General features: G+C 50.3%; 1 protein-coding gene across 2 annotated transcripts in view; it reads right to left on the bottom strand.

Annotated features, from left to right (window-relative positions):
• Positions 1-21,378: 21,378 nt before the first annotated feature.
• The window catches only part of CD58 (CD58 molecule), a 41,024-nt gene continuing 34,467 nt past the window's right edge, over positions 21,379-27,935 (bottom strand). The window contains exons 5-6 of one of the 2 annotated variants that reach the window (XM_004771073.3): positions 26,090-26,126; positions 21,379-21,695 (exon numbers count right to left, since the gene is read on the bottom strand). In XM_004771073.3, coding sequence (XP_004771130.1) covers positions 26,090-26,126 — 37 coding nt within the window. In that variant the 3' untranslated portion in view covers positions 21,379-21,695. The remainder of the gene's footprint in view (positions 21,696-26,089; positions 26,127-27,935) is intronic. The other variant, XM_004771076.3, reaches the window with a different exon arrangement.

Here is a 27,935-nt window from a genome sequence, read left to right as displayed (position 1 = left end):
GTCCTTCCCCAAGAAACAATTTCAAGGAGTTCTTTACAGGAGAGAAGGAAAACAAGGCTCAAATAGCAAGCCACAGAAAAGCCTCGAGGCAGCTGAGCACCAAAGGCAGTGGCTGTGTTCTCCCCGGGCCAGGCTCCGTCTGCAATAACACAGGAGCTGCCCCAGGCCGCCTTGCACACTGTGTCTGGTAGGCTGCTGCTGCTCAGCCCAGGAAGAACGAGGGGCAGCCTGCAGGGGAGCGGGGACGGGGCCATGAGGCCTGGCAGGGGAAGGCGTGGGGCCAGCGGGCGCTCCTGGGCCTGGCTGGAGGTGGAGGTAACTGCATTATGGGAAAGCCTGGAAGGTTAATAGGAAACCAGCCGATGCTGAAAGAGAACAATTAAGAAGGTTAAGGGCCTTAATATTAGATTAATGGCTGCCGAGGGATAAAGTTCACAGCTTCCAGGAAAGCAGTCTGACTCAGAGAAATCTTTTTAGTTGGCGGCTCTCGGTCTGGTTTTGTTGCTATTTTTTTTTTTTCTTCCCAGTAATTGTGAGAAAAATACCATTCACTCCCAGATGCTTCATTCTGTCTTCCCCTCCCCCAGCAACCCCCCGCCCCGGTCCCCTACCCCAGGCTTCTCTCTCTCTCTCTCTCTCTCTCTAGTTGGAAATGTCTGATTGTCCTCAGGTCCTAGAGTGAAGTTTAGGGTCCCACCAGATCGGCAAGCCTCACCTCATACTTGTTTCTCCTGCAAGGACTTTCCCTCTGTGGGCTCTGTGGGGCTCGGTAAGAACGCTTTCTTCCATGTTGGCTGTGTTCTGGGGATAACCTTTCAGGGCTCTAAGTGGTGTCACAGACCAGAGTTCAGCCCAGCAGAGAGGTTCAGGGTCACTAAGGAGATAACCCAAGCATGGGCTGGGTGGCTGGGGAGACTGGGGCCCACTGATTTAGAGTCTCTGGGGAACTCTCTGGGAGCTGGTGTGGTCTAAAGCTCCCCAGATGCCCTTGGGCCGGCCCCTGGACACAGAGGAGAGTTTCAGGGAAAGTCACAGACCCCGACCTTTGGTCATTTGTGTGACTTCCTATCTCCCACTCCAGTCGGTGAATCCCTTGGGGCAGTCACTTTGTTTTCCTCATCCTTACCATCCCTCCAGAGGGCTGGCCGTGGTCTGGACATGGGGTTTGAGTTCATTTTCCAAAATCTCCCCCACTTCTGGACCCTGAAAACTGTCTGGTTTTCAAGAAGGCTTTTCCAGAGGCCTGGATAATGAAAACCAGGCAGCTCTCACAGAACCAGGTCCGGGCCTCAAACAGCCTGGCAAACAGGGTCACCAGAGCCGGAAGGGCCCTCAGAGACCGTCCAGTCCAGCGGTTTTCAAACTGGGCTCCGAGGCACCCTGGGGTTCCAGAGGGGAGCCTCGGAGGCTGCTGAGAGGGTGGGGCTTCTGGCCTCCACAGGGCTGGATTATTATCAAAGAGGCGTCAAACCTGGCACCCCCAGATACGCCCCCTCAGCACGGTGTTTTGATTAAAGGGGCCTAAGAAACAGCTGATGCAAGAAAGATGCCTTGGTGCTTTTTGTGCTCCTTCAAGCAGGAAATAAATCCCCTGTATAAAAGGCACCCGAAGGAACGAAGACGTCCTTAGCACCAGTGACCGGGAATTTGGAGCCAAGAAGGCTGTATAAGCAAACTTTGTCACCTCTTCCCCACTTGCTAGTGTTGGCCCCAACCCTCTATCTTCTCAATTCTTCAAAATTCTTTGTTTCTTTGTGTCAAGGGTATCAAAGCTTCCTGCTCCGGTCACTGCACCGGGTCCTTGTTCTTTCGTGAAGGCTTTCATGCTCCTGTAAAAATTACGTAAAATGCGTGTGATTTTCTCCCATCAATCTGCCTCTGTGAGTTTAATTTTCAGCCCCAGGCAGGGGAGTCCAGGAGGTTCAAGGAATAGTTCTCCCCTGCACGACCACGGAAGCCTAACCGGTTTCCCAGCTCCACCCATGCGAACCCCAGGGCCCCCGCCCCTCCCTACGTTCCATCCAGCGTCCAGAGTGGGCATTTCAATCCATAAGGCTGGTCATGTTGCTCTGTGGCTTAAGCATCTATGTGGAATTTCTGTTTCGTCTGCTAACAATCTGAGGCTTTCCCCGTGGTCAACAAATCCCCACAGCCCCTCAGCCAGCTGCCCCTCCTCCTCTCCTTCTATACTCACCTCCAGCCATGGGGCCTGCTTCACACCCCGGACCACATCAGGTAGGCTCCCACCACGCTTCTGCTCCTTCTGCCTGAAACACGCTTCCCCAGAGACCCCCAAGCTGTTCCCTCTTTTCCTGACTCCTGGCCCCTGACAGGTGCCCTGTGTCATCAGCTTCTAGCCCCTCCCCTGCTCTACTGACTAGACTAGAAGCTTCAGGAGGGCAAGGACTCTGCTTGTTCCTGTAATATCCCCCAAACTGAGACCAGCACTGGCAGGGACCAGATGCTCAATTAAATGATTGTTTCCTGAATAAATCAGGTGCTTTTCAGTCTAAAATCATTCTGTACATTTGTTTTTATACAGGTCTATATTTTCCAAATGTTCTTCAGTAATTATGATATTTAGTCAGAAAAAAGCGATAAAAAAAGACAAAAAAGTCTTTTTTCCAAGCCCATCCTTTGGAAAGGCCCAGAGTGGCTATGAAACTGTTACAGGATGGCCTGGTTCCTGTGTCATGGAGTCAAAAAATGAATCTTGTGGACACAAAGTGTGAAGAGAAGTGAAAGTTGATTAAGTAAAGGAAGGTGAGAGCAGAAAGCAAAGAAGAAGCTCTCTAGAGTGAGAGGGGTCCTGAGTGGTTGCCACTGAGGGCTTCTAGTGGCAATCTTTTCTTGAACTGACTGGGAAACTTGTGGTCTTGAGGTGCTGGTACCATCTTGGTTTGAGCACGGACTAATGATAACACCCTTGATGACTTAATTCGTTGAGGTTTGGCCATTTTCTATGATTACACTGTAGCCACCAAAGAAAAATACTCCCAAACAACCCAGGCCAGGTGGTCTGTTTCCTTGTCTCTCGTTCACTCTGGCTTAGCACTTCCGCCTGCCAGGAATAGCCTCAGAGCCCAGCCAGGGCCCCCCATCTTCCCCTGCCTATACCTTAACCTTTTCCTTATTCAAAATGACTGAAGTGCCTCCCCACCCCGGGGTCTGAGTGGCATCAGGTCCGTCCTGAGCTCCTCGGAGCTATAACAATACTGGGAAGAGCCACCAGTTTCCTGATGGTAGACAACAGGATTCGGTGGAGGCCAAGCAGCCCGTTTCCCTGACAGCATTTTGCCTTGGGGTCAGTGAGAGGAAAGTGGGGGGCGCGGAAGAGGAGTGAAACAGACCCATAACAACTGTGCCACATCCCCTGCCTTCCCCGCCCAACACACCAGCACAGCTCCTGCCAAGGGTCCCAGCTTCCCGACCTTCCCCACGGGGGGCGTCATGGCTGTGCGCGATGATTTCACAGGCACAACGTGCTTTCCTCGGCCAGGTTTTCTCTCCCTTTTCTTAGCACACTGTTTCTCTGGGCCGGGCAGCTGCTGTCTCTGTGCATCTGTGTGACTGAATCCAGATGGAAGGCTTTCTAATCCTTTCCAAGGGCCCATCCATAAGAGGCATCTGAAAAGAGAACTGGGGGACGCCTGGGTGGCTCAGTTGGTTGGACGACTGCCTTCGGCTCAGGTCATGATCCCCGAGGCCTGGGATGGAGTCCCACATCGGACTCCCAGCTCCACGGGGAGTCTGCTTCTCTCTCTGCCCTTCTCCTCACTCATGCTCTCTCTCACTGTCAATCTCTCAAATAAATAAATAAAATCTTAAAAAAAAAAAAAAAAAAGAGAGAGAGAGAGAGAGAACTGGGAGGCCACATGGCCCTACTCTCCTGCAGCCCCATGACGTGATGGCCCTAGCGGCCACCCAGTTCCTGCCTGTGCCGTCATGACCAACCAGCTCACCCCGCATCCAGGGACCAGTTACCGTCTCCTGGGCTAAGACATGCCCGAGATGCTCAAGAGCTGGGGGGTGGGGGGTGGGGGGGTTTCAGCCAACTCCTGCAAACCACCGGATGGCAAATACTGTAGTCTCTGTGAGCCGCCAACGGTCTGGCCTCTGTCGCCTCTCCTTTGTTGGTTTCTTAGGACGCTTCCAAAATATAAAACCATTCTTAGCTCGCAAGCCTTACAAAAACATCCTGTCAGGGTGGGCAAAGTACAGCCCATGGGCCAAATCCCGCCCACGGCCTGTGTTTGCAAGACGAAGCTTTATTGAAACTCAGCCGTGCTAGTTTATGAATTGTGTGTGGCTGCTTTCCGGCGACCCTGGCAGAACTGAGTAGCTACAACAGAGACTAGAAAGCCAGCAAAGCCTGAAATACTTACTCTGTGGCCTTTTCCAAGGAACATTTGCCAAGCCCTACCCTGTGGTAACAATGTAGATGACTCAGATATCTTTCCGTTTTTAAAAATGTTTCAAGTGCACTCCTCTTTAATACTGGAAACAATTTTTGATGACTATCAGGCCCCTTTTACAGACAAGGGCACTCAGGACAGACGCCTAATCCGAGGCAGAACCAGAACCCAAACCCAGAACTCTGACCTCTCAGCGGGGGATTTTTGACCAGATAAAGCTACTCCCAACAGGGCAACCTCTGAAGCCTGGGATTGTGCTTCTTATTCGGCTCCATCGGGGAAGGACGCAGCAGGTCCCTTGGCGTCAGCGTCTGAGAGCGACTGGGCAGGGGAAGCCACCTAGCTGACCTATCCAGAAATTCTTAGGATTGTCTGAGACCCGTGCGTACAGAGAGTATCTCCAAGGACTTTTGCACACAGGAAAGGCTCCTTTGACAGACTGCCTAGCTGGCAGGAGAGCTGTCCTTTAAAATCCAAGTTTGGCTCCCGTGAACATTTAAGAGGCAGTCACATCCCCGTGTAGGGCGTGGCCATCCTTTCACAGCAGGCTGGGGCTGGCCTTGGGACCCACTGAGACCCGGGCAGCCATTTCTCCCCTGGTCAGGGATGGTGATGCCATCAGTTGTAGGAGAGAGACCTCCAGTGGGCATTGGTGGTATTGCAGCCTCCAAGAGCAACTCCAGCAGCGCCCCCCACCCCAAGGCCCCCACTTCACTTCTTGGGCTGGGAGTGTAAATCACTGATATTGTCATTGAGCAACTGCCCCAGTACAGACAGATAAATGAGAGTTGTCCTCCTCGAAATCCTCCCTGTGAGACATGAGGACAGTATGCCTGTTTAACAAAGCTGCCATTTCCCCAAACGTGTTAGGAGCACTTCTTTTGGGCTGCCTTGATGGCCCTTTCTGCACTTCAAGTCTTATCTGGGGGACACATTTGACTCCTGAGAACAGTTGGCCTTGGTGAAGCTTTGTTTTAGCTTCCTTTAGTCCAGCTTTGCTCCAGGACCCGTTTTGTGTGTCCCATGATATTGTTTGTTTTGTTCGTTGCTATCGTTGGTGGTTTTTTATTTGAATTGAATACCAAAATCATAAACTAGGATTTCCAGCCATTCTGGAAAAGCCAGACCACGTTTTTGTGTTCTGAGTTCTTGTGTTACAGCCAATGGTTGAAGCTGAGGAGCTGCTTCCCCCTTTAGAGAGGTAAGTGTTCCCAGTGCGACACAGTCCCCACCACCCCCTATTGTCCCTCACTGCTCCCCGTGCTGTTGACTATATTGCCTTCCCAATCTCTGTGGAAGCTTCACGGCTACATCCCACATGCAGAATAACTGCCATTGTAATATCTGTGGCCACAGGACCAGACGCCATGCTGCACATGGTACGTACATTCTCTTATCTAACCCAGTGGAGTATTATTCCCAACTCATGATGCAGAAACTGGTCACTATCCCTAAGCGATCAGCCTGTGGTCAAACAACAAGTATCCACCCCATGCAGTTAACCTCTGTGATCAGGCAGTCAGGCAGATCTGTACTTAATTCCCTGAGGTCGTAGAAAGGTTGCATAGACAGAAAATGTCTTTAGGTAGGACGCACATACTTGAATTGAGTTTCAGTTATGCACATAACACATTTTTCCTTGTCAGATAACAGGCGGCTCCTCCCCTTGGTTTAGAGGGCATCCCTGGCTCAGTGAAGGGCCCAAAGAATCACTAGGTTTTTCTCTTTTTCTATCCACAATAGATTCAGGAATGGTTCGCCATGATCCTGATTATGAAGTGGTCAAGACGTCTTTGGTCTTTGGTGTAGAAGACACTGGAATCGTCTCCCTTCCTTCCTTGGGACCCCTGTCTCCACCCCCGTCCAGTGCCATGTGCCCAGTGTTGAGCTCCTCACAAGGGGCCAGGGACCTCCATATGACACAGCATCTGGGCCTACACTCTCAGACATCACCCCACATTCCAGATTTTCCAATCCCTTTTGTATGTCAAAGTATCTTCCATCAAAACATCTGCCCTGTCCCAGATTTTTGAGCTCTTGCTAAGGGATCATTAAGTTGGTCTGAGAAATGAACAGGGGGATGAGGTACTGATAGAATCATTCTTTCTTCCAACATCCATCCCCTCCTTTTTAAACTATCTCAGGGCTCATGGAAGACTGAAGCCCAAATCCTTAGCACTGCGGCCATCCTCCCCACCCAGCAAGCCCACTGGCCTTCCAGTTCCTCCCACACCTCTGTCCCCGCCAGCTGCTGGCTCTTTACAACTGACCTTGCCCTCTGCCTGGAAATCTCTTCTACCCCGTGGTGGCTAGTGACTGCCTCCCAGTCCTTCAGTCTCCCTTCAATCACAGCCTCATCAAAAAGCATTCCCTGACCTCTTCAGAGAGGTCACCATCAGACTCCAGCACCACGAACCCCTCCTCAGGGGCACAATTCTGCATTCATTTATGTGATGAACACACCTGTGCTCTCATCAGGGGAGGGGTTCCGTGATGCTATCATGGCGGGACTGTACACGTACCCCTCGCACCTACACGTCCAACTTGCATTTGTTGAATTTGTCTGTGGCCGGGGTAAGGAGGAGGAGGAGAGGGAGGAATTTCTCGTTGGAATTGTAGTTGAATCTCATATGAGTAAATTTAGTGAAAACCTAAAAGACTTGCCCAAGGACGCAGCCGAGCATTAGACCCCAGTTCCCAAGAGCTTTTCCTTTGTACTCTGTCGCTCTGGCCTCTGGAGCTTCTGTGGGCCTCTGGGGCCCGTGATGATTAATCGCGTGCTGGAAATGATGATGGCTTTGGAGGCCTGCCCAGTCTGGCTCCCGACACAGCCGGTGCAGCAGCATCAGCCTGCGGGAGGGTCACTTTGCCACGTGCAGGGGCAGAGGGGGGCTGCAAGAACCAGGGCAGACCTCTGGGACACAGAAATTCATCTCTCACTTTGCATGACCCAGGTGGGCCCCCCGGGGTGCTAGGCCTGATCACAGCAGGTGCGTGAGACCCGGGCTAATCCCTGGAAGAAAAGACACCATCTACTGTGCCCTGACCATGAGCAAAACGCTTTAGAGACACTGTCCGGTTGACTCAGACCTGAGACCTGCTGAAAACTGTTATTATCCCCATTTGCAGATGGTGAAACAGATGCAGACACAGGGCTGCCCTGAATCACACAGGCAGCCAGGGGAAGAAAGGGTGTTTAAACCCGATGTGTTAGGTTCCTCAGCAAATTCTTATGGCACCATGCAGCATAGCCTCCGATAACAAAGAGAATGCTCCAGACTTCATGAAAGTACAGGATTTAAGGACTCAACATAAGAAGAATAAGGAGAGAGAGCCAGAGTGGGCCGGAGTGAGCCCTCCTGGTAGGAGGCTCCGTAGGGGGGGTTGCTGGTCCTGGGAGCAGGAGAGTCCGGGGCCAAGGAGGAAGAGCTGGCTGGCTCCTAGACGTGCAAACGCAGGGCACCCGGCCAGCTCGGTCAGCTGAGCATCTGATTTGAGCTCAAGTCATGATCTGGGGGTCCTGGGATGGAGCTGTGTATGGCTCCCTGCTCGGTGGGAAGTCTGCTTGGCCCTCTGCTGCTCCCCCAACTTTTACTCTCCCCCCACCAAATAAATAAATAAAATCTTTTGAAACAAAGAAATAAAGAAGAAGTGCAGAATGCAGCAGGGCTCTGGCAGGAGAGCGGGAAAGGAGAGGGATCTGGGCGGAGGAGGCCTCCGTCCTGCAGGTAGAGCTCAATGCATTGTCCGCCTTCCCCAGGTCACACCCTTCTCCCTCCCTGCTATTTTGAGCAAAAGGAATTTCTATTTCCACCTTATATGGAAACATTCATTCAACGGTCCTAGATCTGGAGGAAGGAAATGCAGCCCAGTAGACCAGTCATCCAAAGGAAAAGGCAGTGAAACGACCCTGTCCTTAACAGTGTCTTGGACACCTGCTTCTGAGAAAAGGGCCCCGAGCGGGGAGGGGAGGCCTTGTGCTTGCCACAGAGGGAGGGGGCTTGAAAAGGGGCACGGAGGGCACTCAGCAGCCCGGGCCTCTCCCAGGCAACTCTGGGCACTTGACGGTCCCGATTCATTCTCCCCTGTCCGGAGGGAAAGGCGGGGTGGAATGGCCTTGAACGCTTCTTGCACTTACGGTTTGATGCTCCTCCGAGCTGGGTCTGGGGGTGCAGGCAGAGTGCAACCAGAAAAGGGACCACGATGCCCAGGAGGCACCGAGAGCTGATTTAACAGCAGGTTCATTGACTGAGAAGAGATTGTGTTTGAAACTGACTCATCAGCGTGGATTTTGTACCTTGAGAGTTTCTTATCATCTGCAAGAAAAGTAATTTATAGATTTCAGTGGACTGGGCACGTTGTCTCGGATAAAAGGCACAGATTTTGATGTCAGGCAAGGGTTCAAAGGGTAAGACCTCAAGAAGGTGGCTCAACCCCTCTGAGCACCGGATGCTTTAATTGTAAAAGAAGGATCACAGCGCACACCTCATGGGGTTCGAGGAGTTTCCACAGAGAGAACACAGAGCACAGATCCCAGCAGGACTGCTGCATATCAGCCGTCCCCTCCCTGTGGATCGGAAGGACCAAAGCCCAGGATGGAGTTAGCTGAGAATTGAAATCCACCCAGTATGTTCCCTGCACCAAATACGCCTCTTCGTCCTTCACGCCCACACGGGGCTCTGCCACTGCGCAGACAGAGAACAGAAGCCTGGCTGGTGGCTTCCCCTCATAAATGGAGGATCTGAGATTTGAACCTCCATCTGCTGGATCCAACTGCATGGGGTCTTCTCCCAGACTCCCTGGTGGAGTCATCTGCTGGGAAGGGGTTTCAGCTTGGGGGTTGCTCGGAGAAACCCCACTGTCTTACAGGTCACATTTCTCCTCCCCTATTCTCGGAACACCCTTCCTTCTGGCCCGAATGGAACCAGCCTTGCCAGCCACCTGGGACAAGGGGGATCACCTGGCCACTTGCTTGGGTCAGTCGAAGCATTTCTAGCATCACCCCCTGTGCATGGGAAACGTTGCTATTTATACCGAAGCCTCAGTGCTTTCCAAGGAGTTCGCTCACCCCCTGTGAGTTGGGAGGGGAGTGTTCTTGCCTGATGCTGTGGCTGGGAACAGGCGCCAGGGACTTCCTGAGTCTGGGGTGGGGAGCCCAGGGGCTCCGGGGCCTGCACTCGTTGCATCTGCCGCTCCAGACCCCTGGGGGGCTCTCACCAGCGTGGCTCCTCCAGCCACTTGGCCATTTGCCCCAGGGGTTCTTGTCACCCAGAGACCGAGGTGTGGGGAGGGCTGAGCAGCTAAAGCACCTGGAAACTCAGCAGTAACAAGCCTGTTCATTCTCTCCAGGGACTGAGACAGCCGGGTCTTCAAACAGGCACTTCCTCCGACTGGCTGTGACAGTCACTCCCCCATGACGGCAGCTGGGGATGTGCTGTGACATCAGGGTGCCCGCGTTACGTCATCCACTGGGGGCTTCCATCCGGGGTATGCTCTCTTGTACCCACCAGCCCTCTTTCTCCCGGCTCAGGGCCCCCAGTCATCTTCAGACCCGAAATCCACCCCCCCACAGGCCCCTCTGACCACACCGGTTTCTCAAGAAACTGACCACCCAACCCAGGTGGCAGCGTTTCTAACTTGTCTCCCCTTGGTCTGTAACCCCTTCTGGGGTCCCGTTTGGAACCCTGGTCTAGGCCCCAAGCCCCTTGATGACAGGTTTGTCCAGACCTCTCAGGTCAGTCTTCTCCCAGCTCTTGGCTTGGGCAGGCAGAATTGGGTCCCCGTCCCAGTTCTACACCTTTATGGGCAATGTAGGCTTAACCGTGTTACTACACTTCTGGGAGCCTCTGTTTTTCCATCTGTGTGATGGGAATAATACTACCATCTACCTTCTAGTGAAGGGGGACATGCAGCAGGCAATGCATGGGCATAGTGATTGGCACGTGGCGAAGGTTCAGTGAACAACGTGTGTGTGTGTGTGTGTGTGTGTGTGTGAGCACACGCATATGAATGTGTGTATCCCTCCCGAGGCTTGACGCCTTCACTGTATTTTTTTCTTCATCTACCAATTCGAGCACCACGGGGCTACATCATCTCTCTCTTCTCAAGAATCCTGGTTATTTATTTTGTCCTTCCTCTCACTTTATGGCTTTCTAACCTCTTCTCCCACCCCTGTTTCCTAGCCCTTTGTGGCTTTCATTTCTCCTGCTCATTTTAAATGGTTTACAGTAGCAACATATCAACGTTGCTGACATTTCCAGTCCTATCTAACGGGACGGGGAGTGGAAGCTGATGGACTAGCTGCAGAATTAATTGAAGCAATGAATAATTTTTTAAAAAAATAAGGAAAACTTACGAAGGATGTATATAGGCAATTCACAAAAGAGCAAGTCCAATTGATTAAAAAAAAAAAAACACGTAAAACGCTTTCAGACTCTAGCAATCAGGGAATGTAAATTTCAGCAGCAATGAGCTACTTCTTTGCCTCTATCAGAATGACCTACATTTTAAGCCTGACGGTACCTCTTGCTGGCGGGAATGTGGAAAAAGGTCACTTTAGTCCTCGTTCTTGGGTGGCGTGCAATCTCTGGGAAGCAATCTGGCAACATCCACTAAAAATGAAAACTAAAAATACATATATCCATCCCACTTCTGGGAATCAACCCCACAGAAATAAAAAGACAGCTAACCCAGAGACAATGTGGTTTGAACTATGTGGGTCCCCATATATGCAGATTTTTCCCCCATAAACACAGTACAGCCCTGTAAATGCATTTTCCCTTCTTACGATTTTCTTAATAACGTTTTCTTTTCTCTGGCTCCCTTCATTGTAGGAATGCACGAGATAATGCATAGGACATACAAAGTGTGTGTTAATTGACCGTTTATGATGTTGGCAAGACTTCCGGTCAACAGTAGGTTACTTGGTAAAATTTTTGGAGAGTTGAAAATTACAGATGGATTTTAGACCATGTGGGTCAGCGCCCCAAACCCTGTGCCACTGTGACTGAATATACGACTAGATGCACAAGGATGTGTAACAAATCGTTGCTTCTGGTGGAAAACAAAACCTAGAAACACAGAAAATGTCCTTCATGGCAGGGAGGGTGAATAGATTAGGACATGTGCGGAAATATTCTGCAGCCCTTAAAAAGAGCAGTTGGGCCTCAGTCCGGTGATTCGTAGGGATTTCCATGAGTAATTCGTGAGAAAAAGTGGAGGGCAGGAAATTGTACACAAAATTATCCCACTTTTGGGGTGCCTGGGTGGCTCCGTGGGTTAAAACCTCTGCCTTCAACTCAGGTCATGATCTCAGGGTCCTGGGATCGAGCCCCACGTGGGCTCTCTGCTCGGCGGGGAGCCTGCTTCTCCCTGTCTCTCTGCCTGCTGCTCTGCCTGCTTGTGATCTCTCTCTCTGTTAAGTAAATAAATAAAATCTTTAAAAAAAAAAATTACCCCACTTTTAAGAAGAACTATGTCCTCCTTCCCCGCCCTCTGGCCCCATTGTGTATGTGAGCCAAAACACATGAGTGTGGAGGAAACGTGGCAGCGGCCAGACCCAGCTGTCATCCTGCTTTCGGAGGTTGATGGGAGGAGGTGCGGGAGGACCCCATCAGAAGAAGAAAAAAAATGGACTGTATCAAAATTAAAACAATATATATAACATAATCCCATTTCTCCATTAATGTCCAAGTGTGTGGGGGGGTATATGTGAGAAGGAAATTTAAATTGCATCTATGTATCTTGAACACTTTTGTTAACCCAAAACATGCATATGTACATTCCTTTACCAGTAGTTGACACAGAGTCAAGGCCTTTGCATTGAGAATATGCCTGATTTTTTGGAGTTCTGCTCTACTGTGCCTTTGTACAAAAATCACACCCTCGCTGCATTGTCTACCATCTCTAATGGTTTCCGTGGAGCAGAGAGCGAACTTAGACACTTGAAAACAGGTTGAGTACAGGAGCCTTGTAGAAACCAGGCTTTGCCTCTCTGTTCTTTCCCGTTGTCTTACCTACCTCCAGCTCAACAATAACTTTATTTTAGGATCTCTTCTTTATTAAATTTCTCCGAACTGTCAACGTGGCTCTTACAGAAACAATAACTCTTTCACACCCACATTTCCCCAGCTTATGTGACATTCACTGAAGCACCCCAGCATGGAACAGGTTTGGGAACAGACACCTCTCACTGCAGGTGACATTCGGGTCAACAGGGAAGCCACAGAACCCTCTCTGGCCCGTGCATCCAGTGTGCTTTCACGGGGAGAAGGGATGGGGTCACCTAGCCTGGTAAGTCAGGCAGGAGAGGCGAGAGCTCACGTGCGGTCCGTTGGGGAATGGGGAGCTGCCGGGCTCTCTCCAGCTCTCTATGTGACTCAGTCAGTTACTCTGTGATTGAAATATTTGCTGTTGGGAATGAGTGCAGGAGTCAGCAGACACAGCAGATCCACCCTTTTACCAAACATTAGATAGCATTTCGCTGCCAGGGCAAGAAGGCAGGGGTAAGGGGCTTGACTGGGGTGTGGTGGTGGGCGGTCCACGGGTTTGCCATCCTGTCTTGGGACAGGAGGTACAGCACTGGCACTGGGACAGTCTCCTAACTTGCTAAGTAACTTTGAACATACCATTTGAGGTCGCTACACCTGTTCCCCTCTTGGCAAAAGGGGGCGACACCCTCGCACTGACAGAGTTTCCCTGAGGCTCAAATGGGATGGGTCTTCATAGCCGTGGTTACTACTGGGAGAGGACCAGCCAGGCTCCTTCAGATGTGCGTACCTTACACCCCATTTGCAGCAACAGGATGGGAAGAGCCATTCCGTCCCTTCCACAGGCAGCAAGGTTTACAGTAAAGTATGTGATCTTGGAGCAGAGGGACAGGGGCTGGCCACACTTCCAGCAGGAGCTTGCTGCTTTGGACAGGTCACTTCATCTCTCTGAGCATCCGCCTGTCTCCTGGGAAATGGAGGACTAGAGTCGGAAAATCATGGCTCAAGCCGTTCTGGTGAGGATCGCATAGAGCTTCTGAGTCCAAAGGCGTCTGGAACCCAGGAGAGACTCAATAGACGCTATTCTTGTGGATGTGATTCTTAGTCCACAAACTAAGACATGAAAGAAATGGAATGTCCTCTAGTGTCCATAACTCAACTGACTTCTGACTCTGAGCTCTCATTTCTCTTCGTTGGTGGAAAACATAAACCCCCGCCCTTCTCAGGGAATGCCCCACTGTGGCATTGCAGTCTGTGACTGTACGTTGTAAAGGACATTGGGGTGGAGGGTACTTGGCCCTGGCTTCCCAGTCACACAGGCTGGGACTCACTGTCCTGTGCCCAGTCTCTCTATTGCTTGGAGGGCATATTTAGAGCATACAATTGTCTTCATGGCTTGGGGTTACAGAGCCAGGAAAAAAAACATGGATGCAAGACAATAGGGAAGCATGGAGTCAGTGGTGAGGCAGAGAGTTGTGTGCCTCTAAAGTCATCCAAATTTAAAAAAAAAAAAAAATTAACACTGTGAAGACTACACAAAACACACCTAGAGGTTGACTCTTTCCCACTCTGTGGATTCAATGAGCCCTCACTCTCTTAGAGCTCTACCTCACCCCTTCTGACGCCCCTCTGGTTCCCTGTTTTATTCTTCTCTTAGCCCTTAATACTGTACTTCCCTTATTTATCTGGTTTCATGTCTGTCTTCCCCACTAGAATGTAGGCCCAGGAAGGCAGACTTCTGTCAGTTTTGTTTACTGTTATATCCCAAGTGTCTACAACAGTGCCTGGCACATAGTAGGTACTGAGTTAACATATTGGATGGATGGATGGATGGATGGATGGATGGATGGATGGATGGATGACTTCATTGTTGAATGAATGAATTGGTTTTCTTTCTTTTCCTCCTATGATACTTCTGCTATCAGAAGGTTCTCAGCTGGGCTGGGACTAGGGTGAGGCCAGTGAGATCCTCAGCTAGGGTGCAAAATTGAAGGGGGCACCAAAAGAACTCAGTAATCAAGATAAATTAATATTTAATGCAATATTTTTAAGATTCAAAATTAACACAAAAAAATCTGTGAAGAACCAAATCTCAGCATTTTAAACAAACATGAGATCTGAAAGGCTTTGCAATGAGCTAAAGTTGGTTGGAAATGAAGATCATCCCTTGGTCAAGAGAAATTCTTCCCCCACCCCCACCCCCACTCTAGGGAACAGCAGGGGTGACAATATTTTTAACTCCTGTGGGTGAGGTAAACCTGGATGCTTGGGCCAGACTGGTGTTGGCCTCCAAGTCCTGGCCGGGCTTGCATAGCACCAGGGGGTAGAGCCGGCTCCTGGGGCAGGTCTCAGCAGCCATCATCAGCCTACCTGGTCAAGAGAAATTCTTCAACATGGTAAGGTCATCTATTGAAAATTAAGATAAGCAAAGAAGTAGACTTTGAAATTCTTACTAATGAGTTTTTCATCAAAGCCAGGAAAGTACCATTCTGATAAACACTATTTTAGGGTATAAATACAATATTTAAACTTAAAATATTGTTGAGTTTTAATACACCTACTGTTCAATTTTTCAAAAGAAAAAAAATTTTTTTTTGTTACCAAAATGTTCTAGAAAAATCTCGCTTGTTAAGAAAACGTATACAGATGTGTAGATAGGGGCACGCATTTTTTCCCTTTTGCTCCAGTCTCTAAATGGGTTGGCCAGGAGAGATGTGTCGATTAAGTGGTTTCATGAGTCATCTTTAAACAGGTTCTAACTGCTCTGGTGCGAACTGCTTGCATCCGAAGGAATGAAGGCAGTGGGGGTGGGGGGGGCGGATTTCAGGAGGCCGGTGAGGAGGCAGTCTTCACTGGGGTGCTTTTCAAACGACTCTCAAACCAACACACGTACATCTACTACTTTATTTTTGTTTTGTTTCTCATTTTTTCCTTTTTCCTTTAAAAAAAAAACCTTAAAATTCAATTTAGTTAGCATATAGTGTATTATTAGTTTCAGTGATAGAATTCAATGATTCATCAGTTGCATATAACACCCAGAGCTCAATACATCACATGACTTCCTTACCGCCGGAGACCCACTTAACCCATCCCCCGACCTACCTCCCCTCCCACAACCCTGTTTCTTTCCTATGATTAAGAGTCTCTTACGGTTTGCCTCCTTCTCAATTTTTGCCTTATTTTATTTTTCCTTCCCTTGCCCTATGTTCATCTGTTTTGTTTCTTAAATTCCACATATGAGTGAAACCATATATTTGCTCTTTCTCTGACTGACTTATTTCACTTAGCCTATATACACTCTAATTCCACCCACATCGTTACAAATGGCAAGATATATACACATCTTCTTTATCCACTCAGCTGTCAGTGGACATCTGGGCTCTTCCCACAGTTTGGCTCTTGTGGACATTGCTGCTATGAACATTCGGGTGCACGTGCCCCTTCGGATCACTACATTTGTTATCTTTAGGGTAAATACCCAGTAGTGCAACTGTTGGGTCATAGGGTAGCTCTATTTTCAACATTTTGAGGAACTTCCATGCTGTTTTCCAGAGTGGCCGCACCAGCTTGCATTCCCACCAACAGTGTAGGAGGGTTCCCCTTTCTCCGCATCCTCGCCAACGCCTGTCATTTCCTGACTTGTTAATTTTAGCCATTTGGACTGGTGTGAGGTGGTATCTCATTGTGCTTTTGATTTGTATTTCCCTGATCAGAGACCAACTACTTTAATCAATAGTTTTCTTTTTGCATGAAAGACTCTTGAAAAATAAACCTTGAAGAAGAAAAAGAGATCAAGAAGAGGAAGAGGCTAGAGAGAGAGGAAGGACTCAAACTCCCCAGATGTCAGATATTAACACGGGCTGCCCAGGGAGCCCACACATCTGCTCACTTCACTCTCACTTCCGCCATCCCCGGCCACTCTTGCTCCGGCCACACGGGCCCTGGCAGGCTGCTGGGCCGCTGCCAAGCCTCTCACTACATGGCCCAGTGGCCAGGGCTGTGCTTCCTCAGGCTGACGGACACACACATCTGACCTTTTAGTTGAGGGTGGGGGGCGTAAAACTGAGGGTTCAGAGGTCTCTCAACTATCTGGGGAAGAGTGACCACATGCCTCTAACTTCTCTTAGTATAGCTTGGTGGGGAAGAGTCCTTCGGCGGTGCCCGGCCTGGGTTGGAGCCCTGATTCTTTCACTTGTGACCGGCTGAGCTTGGACAGGTGTCTGTGGCTTTCCTCCTGCATGAATCGGAGAGAAAATGTACCTGCCAGTCCCTTAGTGGGGGGGGCCTTCTGGTGGGGCCAGAGGCCTCAGGAAGGAGCACCGGCGACGCAGAGACGAGGCTGAGGGCGGGGAGCGGAGGGTCCAGTGCTGACTGTGGAAGGGAGGTTCCACTGGCTCTGCAGGGGGACACCCCAGAAGGAGGAGCGGGCCTGGGAAGGGTAGTGTGGGAGAAGATGGGTGAGCCAGGCTGTGGCTGCTGGGCATAACATGACTAAGGGTGGCCAGGAGGGGACACACAGTGAAAGGATCTGTCTCAAGACTTTTTTTTTTTAAGATTTCATTTATTTATTTGAGATAGAGAGCAAGCATGAGCAGGGTGGGTCGTGGGCAGGGGGAGAAGAGGAGAAGCGGACTCTCCGCTGAGCAAAACCCCTGATGTGGGGCTCCATCCCAGGAAACTGAGATCATGACCTGAGCCGAGGGCAGACGCTGAACTGACTGAGCCACCCAGGTGCCTGTGTCTCAAAATTTTTTTAAAAAAATATTTTATTTATTTGACAGACAGAGATCACAAGTAGGCAGAGAGGCAGACAGAGAGAGAGGAAGGGAAGCAGGCTCCCCACCGAGCAGAGAGCCTGATGCGGGGTTCGATCCCAGGACCCTGGGATCATGACCTGAGCCAAAGGCAGAGGTTTAACCCACTGAGCCACTCAGGCGCCCCCCATGTCTCAAGATTCTAAGTCGAACTCTGGTTCGTGACACGTTCATAGACTCACTGGCGGGTGTTTGAATCTAGATGATTGTTCTGGGCTCTGACTTCCAAAAAGAAGGTTACTTTGTCCTCTGGTAATTTTCAGCCCCAGGCAGAGCAGGGAAAATTGTAGTTGGGATCCTGAGATTAGGGAAGTTGCCTACATCTCCCATCAGCCTCCAGGGCTGAGCCAGCTGATGGGGAAGGCTAGTGCTGGGGAGGGGGGACCCTCACCTTGAACTAATAGCTTAGTTTTTTGTTGTAATAATGGCTTTATCAGGACATAATTCACACACAGCACAAGCCATTCATTTGAAGTGTACAATTTGATGGTTTTAGTCCAACAGTTATGCATTTACTACAATATTAAAACATTGTCATCACCCCAAAAAGAAACCATGCCCTCATTAGCAGTCCCTCCTTCCCCTGACCCTGCATCCTCCTTCCAACCCTGGGCCACTAGAAATCCACTTTTTAGCTCTAGAGATGTGCCTATTCTGGACATTTTGCACGGACAAAATCATACCGTCTCTTTGGATTGGCTTCTCTCCCTGAGCACGTTTTCAAGGCTCACGCATGGTATAGCATGTATCAGACCCTGGTAGGTTTTTCGTTTTGTTTTGTTTTGTTTTTTTTAAAGTAGGCTCCTTACCCAGCAGGGAGGCCAACATGGGGCTTGAACCCATGACCTGATCTGAAACCAAGGGTCGGACACTTGCTTAACCTTCTGAGCCACCCAGGCGTCCTCAGATCCTCATTACTTTCTACACCGGCTACCAGCCCATTGTCTGAATGGACCACATTTATCTTTTCCTCGTGGACGGACATATGGCTTGTTCTCACTATTTGGCTATTATGAGTAATGATCTATGAACATTCATACGCAAGTTTTTGTGTAACATGTTTTTATTTCTCTTGGGTATATACCAAGGAGTGGAACAGCCGGATCGTACGGCTGTAATTCCTTTGTTCTTTGTATAGGCTTCCCTTTTAGGACTTCGTACACTCTCCCCAAGTGCTCACAGATCTGTTCACCCTATCACATCACAAGCTCTCCTCTCGTATACCCCACAGAACCGGGCACGTACAGTACTAACTCTGTGGGAGTCAAATGTTGCTTACAGACACGGCAAGGTGAAGCTGGAGAGCTGCCCACCAGATCCTAGGTGGGCGGGGTGGGGGGGGGCGTCCCTGGTAAACTTGACAAGTAGTGGGGACCACAGCCTGATAGAAGTAGGTTCAAGAAAGGAGGGGAGGAGTCAGAAAAAAGGAAGTACAGACCCTTTCTTTTGAGAAAATTTTCCATTTATGATAGTGGAAAATTAAGACAAGGACCAGTTGGGGAAGTGAATCAAGGGTATTTTGGTTTTTTGAAGATATGGAAATGACATTCTGTTTGTGTGACGTAGCAGAAAGGTGAATGCTGATGACGTGCGAGACAGACAAGGAGTGATCTCCTTAAGCAGATGAAGGCGGGTGGGATCCCACCCAGAAGCAGCGTTATAGAAGGAACATTTTGTCCTAAGACTCATATTTTGAGACCCTAAATCCCATGTGACTCTATTTGGAGACAGAACCGTGAAGAGGTGACAAAGTTTAAATGGGGTCAAGAGAGGGAAACCTGCTCTGATAGAGCTGCTGCCCTCAGAAGAAGAGAAAGGGACACCAGGGCTCTTTCCCAGCCATGAGAGGACACAGCAAGAAGGCAGCCACCTGCAAACCGGGAAGAGAGCCCTCACCAGGAACCAAGCCAGCCGGCACCTTGATCTTGAGACTTTCTAGCCTCTAGAACCGTGAGAAAATAAATTTGTTTTTTAAGTCGCCCAGTCTAAATTCTGTTTTTTTTTTTTTTAATATTTTATTTATTTATTTGAGAGAGAGTGAGAGAGAGCATGAGAGGCGAAGAGGTCAGAGGGAGAAGCAGACTCCCAATGGAGCTGGGAGCCTGATGTGGGACTTGATTCCTGAACTCCAGGATCGTGACCTGAGCCAAAGGCAGTCGCTTAACCAACTGAGCCACCCAGGCGCCCTAAATTCTGTTTTTTAAGTTACTCGTATTTTGTTATGGTAGCCCCAGCAGACAAAGACAAGGTCGGGGAGACTGGGTTCAGGAGGAGCAAGGAGTGTTCAAACAGTCACAGGAGGGGAAGCAAAAGACACGGCTGCCAACGCAGCCGGGTGTGCAGACACGTGGTGGGACGTTTTTCTGGATGCTTTTGTTTCGGTGACAGATGAAGTGAGGCAAGCCGCCGAGCATGCGGACACAGGGCTACAGGTCTAGGAAGAGAGAGGAAGAGAAAGTGAGCAGACCTGGGCAATGATGCAAGGCCATCTGAGAGCCACTTCAGCCCCCTGGGGATCTGCAGTCCAAGATGACCCGACTCAGCCCAGGGCTGGCTTTGCCTGCAGGGGTGCTTGGCAGCTCAGGTGTGGGGAGGGAACCAGCAGAGGTGACTCTGCCCACCTTGTTAGGATCTGGCCAAATGAGGACAAGTGGGAGGGTAGAAGAGTAAAGGTAGAGGAGTCACTCACGATGAACATGGAAACCCAGCGTGGCTCGGGGAACAAGAGGTCGCTGCAGCAGCAGGCCAGTGGGGGTCTGTGGGGGTCTGTGGGGGTCTGTGGAGCAGGGCCCGCAGGGAGAGATGTGTAAGATGTAGAGAGGAGCAGGGACACTTGTAACAGGGACTGTGAGGGGCTGCAGGCATTGCTGGTGGAAGGTCAGGGGCAAGACCACGGCAGTGACTGCTGGGAAGGGACGGGGGGCAAGATGCTTGGGGCAGACCATGTCAGGGCACCGGATCTGGGGTTCTGAAAGCACACTCAGATTCGGAAGGGAGGCACATTAGGAGAGTGATCTGGGCTTAGTGCTAAAATCTTCACAGGTTGAGGAACAACGAAGATGCTAGAAAAGGGAATGTCTGGCGGTGCTGATCTGCTGGTTTGCCCATCAGAACCGAGGAAGGAGGCATGGGCTGGAAGCAGACAGGAGCCAAGAGGACGCCAGGCCGCCTTCTTGCCCAGGGTCCAAGGAGCCCAAGAGAGGAAGCAGCTGGCCCTTGAGAGGGCATCGGGAAGCATCAGCCTCAGGGAGAGTCGGGTTCTGGGGAGAACAGAATGGTGGAGGGAACATTCATAGCAGAGAATCCTAGGAATCTTGCTACTAATGAAGGGGTCAGAAACGGCCTTACAGAGCGTCTGGAGATGAAGGTCCAAAAGGCGAAGGAAGGTCTGGGAGTCCCAGGCTCCCCAGGGCCTGAAATAAAAGGGTTTCACAAGATGATCCAGACACACGTGTTGATAGGAAGCTTTGCTGCCCAGAGGTAGAAGGAGCAGGGGGAAGAGGGGCTCTTCCCAAGAGTACTCGGGGCTCCCAGGCCCCCACCTCATTCTTGCTGGTAACTGTGCGGGGGCCAGAGAGAGCAGTCTCATGGGGCTCCTTTCAGCACGCTTTGCCTTGGTGTGATAAAGCAGTGTTTCCTCTTTCAGGCTGAAGACTCTCATGTGACAGGAGCTCCAGGGGTAGTGCGGGTTCAGGAGCTAAGGGCCTTGGACGTTGGTATGTATGATGGCGACTCAAGGGATAGCCAGCGCCATCTGTTCCTCATTCAGGAGAGGCTGTTGGTCTGCATTTGTATAGGACTTCAGAGTTTTTAAGAGTTCTCTGCGGTTTCCCTGCCCATGTGACAGCTAACACCAGACACTGAGTGCGTTAAGAGACCTTCATGTGGCAAGTCCCCCTCAGTGTAGATGGCGGCAATCTGGTCTTAGCGAAGTAAACGGAAGACCCATGTGTTCTCACCTCCTATCAAGAGCCACGGATCCAGCACACGGAACGTGTTTTGTCCATCTCCTCACTCCACTACCCATCCTGCAATGAATTCTTTTCCCTCTAAGACAAAAGAGCAGCGGAGGACGGATCTAAGTAAAAATCCTTCACCTCCTGAGGTAGATGACTCAGAACAGTTTTCTGACCTAAGAGGAAAAAATAAAGCCAAACCACCTACCATTTAGGGTATATTTACATATTTACATGTGTATATCTGATAGAAAATTAGCAGTAAGAAACTGAGAATCAAAAACTATTTACAGTATGTAGTTGGAGACCAGAGCAGGGATAGGGTAGATACTAGTTCTGGTTAATAGTTGATATTTCTTCAAAAAAAACTCTTCCAGTGGAGGGTCACTTCAGATTAGAGTTCCAAAATGTCCTTGAAGATGACAGAATACTTGAACAGCAAATCAGATGGCTTTTGATTCCATTATTTAAATAACTTAGTCACTATACATTTGATCATCTTGAAGTACTGGTCAACTGGGGCTATAAGAAAAAAGATTTTCTGTTAGTAACTTGTAAAATGCAAACCAAGTTACCCTCCTATTCTACTGGGAGTAGACCTTTTATAATGAAGCCATCAAAGCCAAGGGCTCCACGGCGCAGAGATGAAGGGAGATGGGTCTTGAGCCCTCCTGGGACGGTAGTTGGAGGCCCACTGGAAGTAGCCCCTTCAGTGCGAGGCACTCACATTCAGTCCCGTTTCCTCAAACCGACCCAGTCTTGGAGCGTCATTGAGACCTCCGAAGAACAAAGCTGAGACCTTAAGGACTGTTATGTGAGCTGTCGCTCCTTCTGGGGGCTATCTGCTCCTGGCCACATGTGGCTCCTGGGGATGGTTTCCGTTCCTCCTCAACCTCTCTTCCTGATGAGTCATCTCTGCAGTGATGACAGGACAATCTGGGGTTGGCTCAGAAGAAACGAGTCCAGGCACAAAGCTGCAGCAAAGCCTGGACATGCCCCTTCACACCCTCCTGCCTGTTCTTGCCTCGTGCCTTCCCTACCGCCTATACTTCCTCGGTCAGGCCAGACCCACTGGGTGCAGCCCAGACCACACCAGGGCTCCCCAAATATCTGTGCCCCATTGGTGACCAGAGATCATAAAGAGTGAGTGCTGCGGTCACAGGGATTAGGAAAAAGGAAGAAGATTATGAGCTTTCCTATTAAGAATCTAACAGGTACCTGGGTGGCTCAGTCACTTAAGCGGCTGCCTTAGGCTCAGGTCACGGTCCTGGAGTCCCAGGATCAAGCCCTACGTCGTCGGGCTCCCTCCCTGCTCGGAGCCTGCTTCTCCCTCTCCCTCTCCCTCTGCCTCTCCCTTCTGCTTGTTCTCTCTCTCGAATAAATAAATAAGTAAATCTTAAAAATAAAAAAAATTTTTTAAAAAGAATCTAATAGAATCCAAAAATGGGTGCTGTGAATTTTTGAGGGGCATGAAGTGAGAGGTGCTTCCCAAATGTGTCCCGGCAGGCAGAGCACTCCTCAGAGCAGGGGCAGGGCTGGGTGGCCGCACTCCTCACCCATGCCCACACGGGTTGCTCCTCCTGCCTCTCCAGCTCCCCTTCAGGCTGAGACACCCCCACAGACTACAGATCTTTTTTCCCCAGAGAAACAGGGCTCTCGGCTCCCTTTTTAGCTTGGGTGACTCTGTGACCTGTCTTCCAGGCGTTCACACAAAAATAGAGATGACCAGCACTCCTGGAAATTGTCGACATTGAACTGTCTGGCTGAAAAGTGTGGTATGAGCCTGTTTTTCTCTCAGCACTCTGAAATGTGCTTGGCTGTCCTTGGATATATTCTAAGTGGGTCTAGCTCTTTCAGACACTGTCCTCACAGAAACGTGAAAATTTGGCCTTTGTTCCTGGCTATGCTTGTCCCCTCCCCCACTACTCTTCCAACTGCCCCCCCCCCCAACTCCGCCATATATGTAACTAATAATTGAGTTTAAGGAATTCCCACTGTGGCTATAGTGGCCTCTTTAAATGTAACAATTAGTATTAAGTAGGTTGTAAATATACAAAGTACAAAATCTGAACAGTAAACAAAAATACACCAAGAGCTATGAGTGAGCTCCCACACCCAGCTCCAGGCTACCCAGGTCTCTCCCCAGGATGTCACCCTCAGATGTCACTTTTACCTTCCAAGACTCATTATCCCAAAACAGTGCTTCTCTTGCTTGGCAGAGCTCTCCTGCTCAAGAGCCTACGATGGCTCCCTATTCTCATACTGCTCCAGCTTAATGCTCCCGGCTTCACTCTTTTGCCACCAACTCAGCTTGATGCTAAGCAGACCAGTCTCTCGGTCAAATAAACCACGAGGGTCTAGCTCCCCTCCATGTCTTTGCCCCTGCTGCCTCCCCGGCTGGAATGCCTTCTCCACTCCACCCTGCTCTGAAGATCTAGCTGGCATCCCACTCCCCTCAGAGCCTTCGTGATGATTCTGGCCTCTTCACCCCCCTCGGGTGGCTGCCCAGCCCAGACCATCCCTATCACACATGCTGGCCCATTGCCCGGGGCCTCAGCCCATCTGTTTATGTACTCATCAGCTCTCTCCAGTGTGCCCACACGCTGCTCGAGGGGGGAGCCCTAACATACCCCTTCTCTGAACCCCACACAGTGGAGGCCTCCCTGGGCACATGATCTCAAGCCACCAGCGAACACAGAGCCTCACCTTGCTGGCACAGAGGGACCTCCGTGAAAGTGTGCTGAATGGAGAGAGCAGCCAGCGAGGGCATGAGCTCTGGGATACTCCGTCACCTCTCCCAGCGGCCCTGGCTCACAGCCTCCCCTGAACGACAGCGGCAGTCCTGTTCTGATGGCCACCTGTCCGCTGTCACCAGCAGGGTCCCAGCAGAGGCCGGCCCAGAATCTCGCCCTCCCCGGCAGTCATGCTCACTGCTGCCAACTGGTAATCCCCACCTCTGACCACAGACCCTTGTCCTCTCTCTCCCCCTTCCCTGCTGGCACACCTGTTCCTCACCTCACTGACCGCTGCTCACCCTCTCTCCAGCCCCCTCCGCATCGCCTCCTGGCCCATTGACCCCTCCTCACAGCCTTGATAGGAGCCTCCCAGAGCTGCCCCAGGCCTCCAGCCAGCCTCCCTGGTAACCTGGGTGTGTTTCACCCAGCAGCTGGGGAGAAAGGGACCTTCTGAGCACATGGGCCCCGCCGCAGGCAGGTGCTCCCTGCTGCACAGCAGCCCTTCCTCATTCCCACTCCTACCGCTGACCCCGGGGGCATTCTCAAAAATCAGCAACTCACTCAATAAAGCCAAAGAAGACGTCTTGCCCACCCACCCTCCCCAGTCTCTCCTCACCGTTAATATGCAGCCGCTGCCCTGAGGGTCTCTAGCAAGGGCCAATCTGGCTCTCCGCCCTGACTCACGACCCAGCCCAGCTCCTCCACTCAGCCTGTCACCCAAGGACTTGTCTTTCTTGGTGACCTCAGACGCTCAGGCCATCGGTTACTAATGAAGGTGCACCCCAAGCTGGAGCTCCAGCCGCAGCCCCGGAAGCCACTTCTGCAATTGTGCACCAGACCTCGGGACCCGTGTAATGCGCCAGAAGCCCACACTCGGCGTGTCATAGCACAGACCCGGCTTCCCAACCCAGAGCCCCGCCTGGGCACCAAGCGTCAGAATCCCTGCCACTTCTGGCTTATTTCCGGGATAATAATAATATTCACAATCATCCTAGCGTGGTAACATTGATTAAGCTCCCCTCCAAGCCAGTCACTCTTCTAAGCGTTGTATTTTTCTTAACGTGTTTGTGCATGCTGCTACTTCTATGTTATCACCCACACTACTACCCCTCTCCTCTTGTTACGCCCTTCTTCCACAGAAGACAACTGAGGCACAGAGGGTTGACGTGACTTGTTCAAGGCCCGGGAGAGATGAGCTGGCAGGGAACTCGCACCCCCGGCCCGGGCAGCCTGCCTGCTTAGCTGGAATGTTCGTCACTATGACGGCCACACCTCCTCCCGCAGACGGCCACACCTCCTCCCGCAGCCGGCCCCCCATGGCAGCCCTGCCAGGGCGACCATGACTCGGGCTTTCTCTGCTTGGCTGCACTCTTCCATTTGTCCAGCAGCCCGTGTCCCCATCTCCGGCCTCTTGTCTACTAACGCCCCCTAAGCTCTGTCTGACACATAGCTCTGCTCAGAAACCCTCAGTGGTTTCCCAGAAAAAAACGACACAGACCTCTTGGCAACTCTCTCAGTATCTTGGCTTGGCCCAGCCTGCCAGTCCAGCACTAGCTCCCTCTTCTCACCGACATTTGCTGTCCCAAAGAGGGTGACTCGTCACTCCCTATCCTGCCTCACAGCCCTGAGTCCCTTTATTCTTCCCGCCACCCCCTAAAGCCCAGCTCCTGGGCTCCTGCCTCCCGACTGCCAAGGACCTGGCAGGGGACCGGGGTCCTTCTGGAGCCTCCATAGGGGAGTTTAGCCACATTGCTGCTGTTGACTGTGTGGATCCTAGCTTTGGCTTGTGATACAGGCCCAGGTCTGATCCTGGCTCCCAAAGTGAACCCAATCCTTGGTCCAGTTCTCCGGGGACAGGAGACGGAGGCTAACAGGATAACCCTCCGAGTCTGAAGACCCTGATTTGACCCAGCTCGATGACGTCTTAGCAATGGGCCCTGACTTCTCATAGTCACTGTCTCGGAGCAAGTGGTCACGATACCCCTGTGCAAAACCCACTGCGAGGGCGGGAGGAGGTGACACCCGGAAACTGCTGAGCCCAGCACGGATGTCACTTACTACCATTCAAGACAAGTGACAGATACACATGGTCCTCAAGGAAGAGGTGGCCCACATCAGGCCTGTTCTGGCTCTGCTGCATGATACCTAATTTACCCACTGCACAGTCTACGGGGTACTTACTCAGTTCTCTCTGTATCTCTGCCATATTTCAGAACACCTACAAATGAAGACATTTTCAACTCAGTTAAAGGACTGAAAAGCAAAGCTGAACGCTGCAGTTCCTGTGTGCCTGACGGAGACCTGATTCTGAAGCACTCTATATCAAAGCCCTGTTGAGCTGGTCTTCCCACCCTTCCAAATGCTGAAGCCAAACTAACTGCAGAGGGGGTCCAGGGGCGTGTTCCAAGACGGCTCCTCACATGATAGGAAAATAAATGCAAACACTGCTAACAAAAATGGATATGTCTATGGCAGCCCATGCACAAAGCTAAAGACATAGGGCAGGCTCGGATGGTGTGGGTCAGCACTGCCCAGGAATATGTGAGCCACCCAGGTCATTTAACAATTTTAGCAGTCGTATTACAAAGTGAAAAGAACAGGGTGAAATTCATTTTCAAAATGTTCTAATTTTGAAATTAAGGTTGTTTAATTTTGACACTATAACTTTTTTAAAACATGTCATGAATATTATCATTTTAACGTGTAATCAAAATAAACATTACTAATGAGATATTTTGCAGCCCTTTCCAAATTCGTCTTAAAAAGTCGGTGTGCATTTTACATTTGCAGCATGTGTTTTTGGACTCCCATGTTTCCCAGGTTCAATGACTGGCTCATGGCTTACCATTTTGGACAGCGCCATTTTGGATGTTAAGATGTGGCTTCCATACACGTACACATCAGTGTCCTCCCATAAAAGGCATCAGCCCTCATCTGGAGCCAGGCTGGTGGTCCAGCAGCCTAGTCCACAAGCCTGACTGAACTCGTCCCGGTGTCTGTCAACTACAACTCACCGCCATCCCCCTCAGAAGGCTCCATGCCAAATGCCTCAGCCTTTCCCAAGTTATGGCTTTAGGGTGGTGAAGCCAGCTGAAGTAAGGATATTTTTCAAGATAATTTTTTTTTCAGGTTATAAGGTGCTACGGGTACTGACCATGGGAGTAATTAATTTCTTCACCACTGGATGAACTTTTTAAAAAAGTTAAATCACCTGACTGCTTTGGAATTATATGGGCACTGAGTACACCTTCTTTTTTGGTTCAGGTATTCTGATGATAGATGCACAAGAACTCTGAGTGGATAATGATTTTGGTTTCTGGGAACCCATCTGTTATGGAGCTGATGAACAATGATACTGTTATTTGGGGATTAAAAATAATTCTTTACAAGAACATTTGAGCTCCCTAAATATTTTACTCATTGGTAATGAAACCTCAAAACTTTCTTCAGCTGATTTTTATATCTTATTTAGAGGAGAGTCGACTGACTCATAATCTACCACCTAGGGATCCTCGTGGTATATGCAACCTTTAATATGGAAACAGTATCCCTGGGATATGACATGTTAGTGGCCAGGTACCAACAGTAGTTTAGCCACATTGCTGCTGTTGACTGTGTGGATCCTAGCTTTGGCTTGTGATACAGGCCCAGGTCTGATCCTGGCTCCCAAAGTGAACCCAATCCTTGGTCCAGTTCTCCGGGGACAGGAGACGGAGGTTAACAGGATAACCTGTTAGGTTATCCTGGACAGCACTGGCGGACAGAACTTTCTGCGATGATGGAATTTTTCTCTGTCTGGTCCGTCCCACCACGGTAGCCGCTAGCTCTGTGTGGCTACCGAGCACTTTACATGTAGACAGTTCAAATGAGGAAAGAAATTTTATATTCAATTTAATGAATTGCTTTTATATTTAGACCACTCCACGTGGCCAGTGCCTACGGTACTGAGCAGCGCAGGTCTAGGGGAACATAAAATCTAAGTTGGTCCAAGACATGCATGTGAAATGACGTGGGACCCACATGCCAT

This window comes from Mustela putorius, unplaced genomic scaffold (assembly GCF_011764305.1).
Source record: "Mustela putorius furo isolate JIRA1106 unplaced genomic scaffold, ASM1176430v1.1 tig00000585_pilon_pilon_pilon, whole genome shotgun sequence".
Lineage (NCBI taxonomy): Eukaryota > Metazoa > Chordata > Mammalia > Carnivora > Mustelidae > Mustela > Mustela putorius.
The sequence above is the reverse complement of the archived record's forward strand: the minus strand, read 5'-3'. Positions and strand labels throughout refer to the sequence as shown.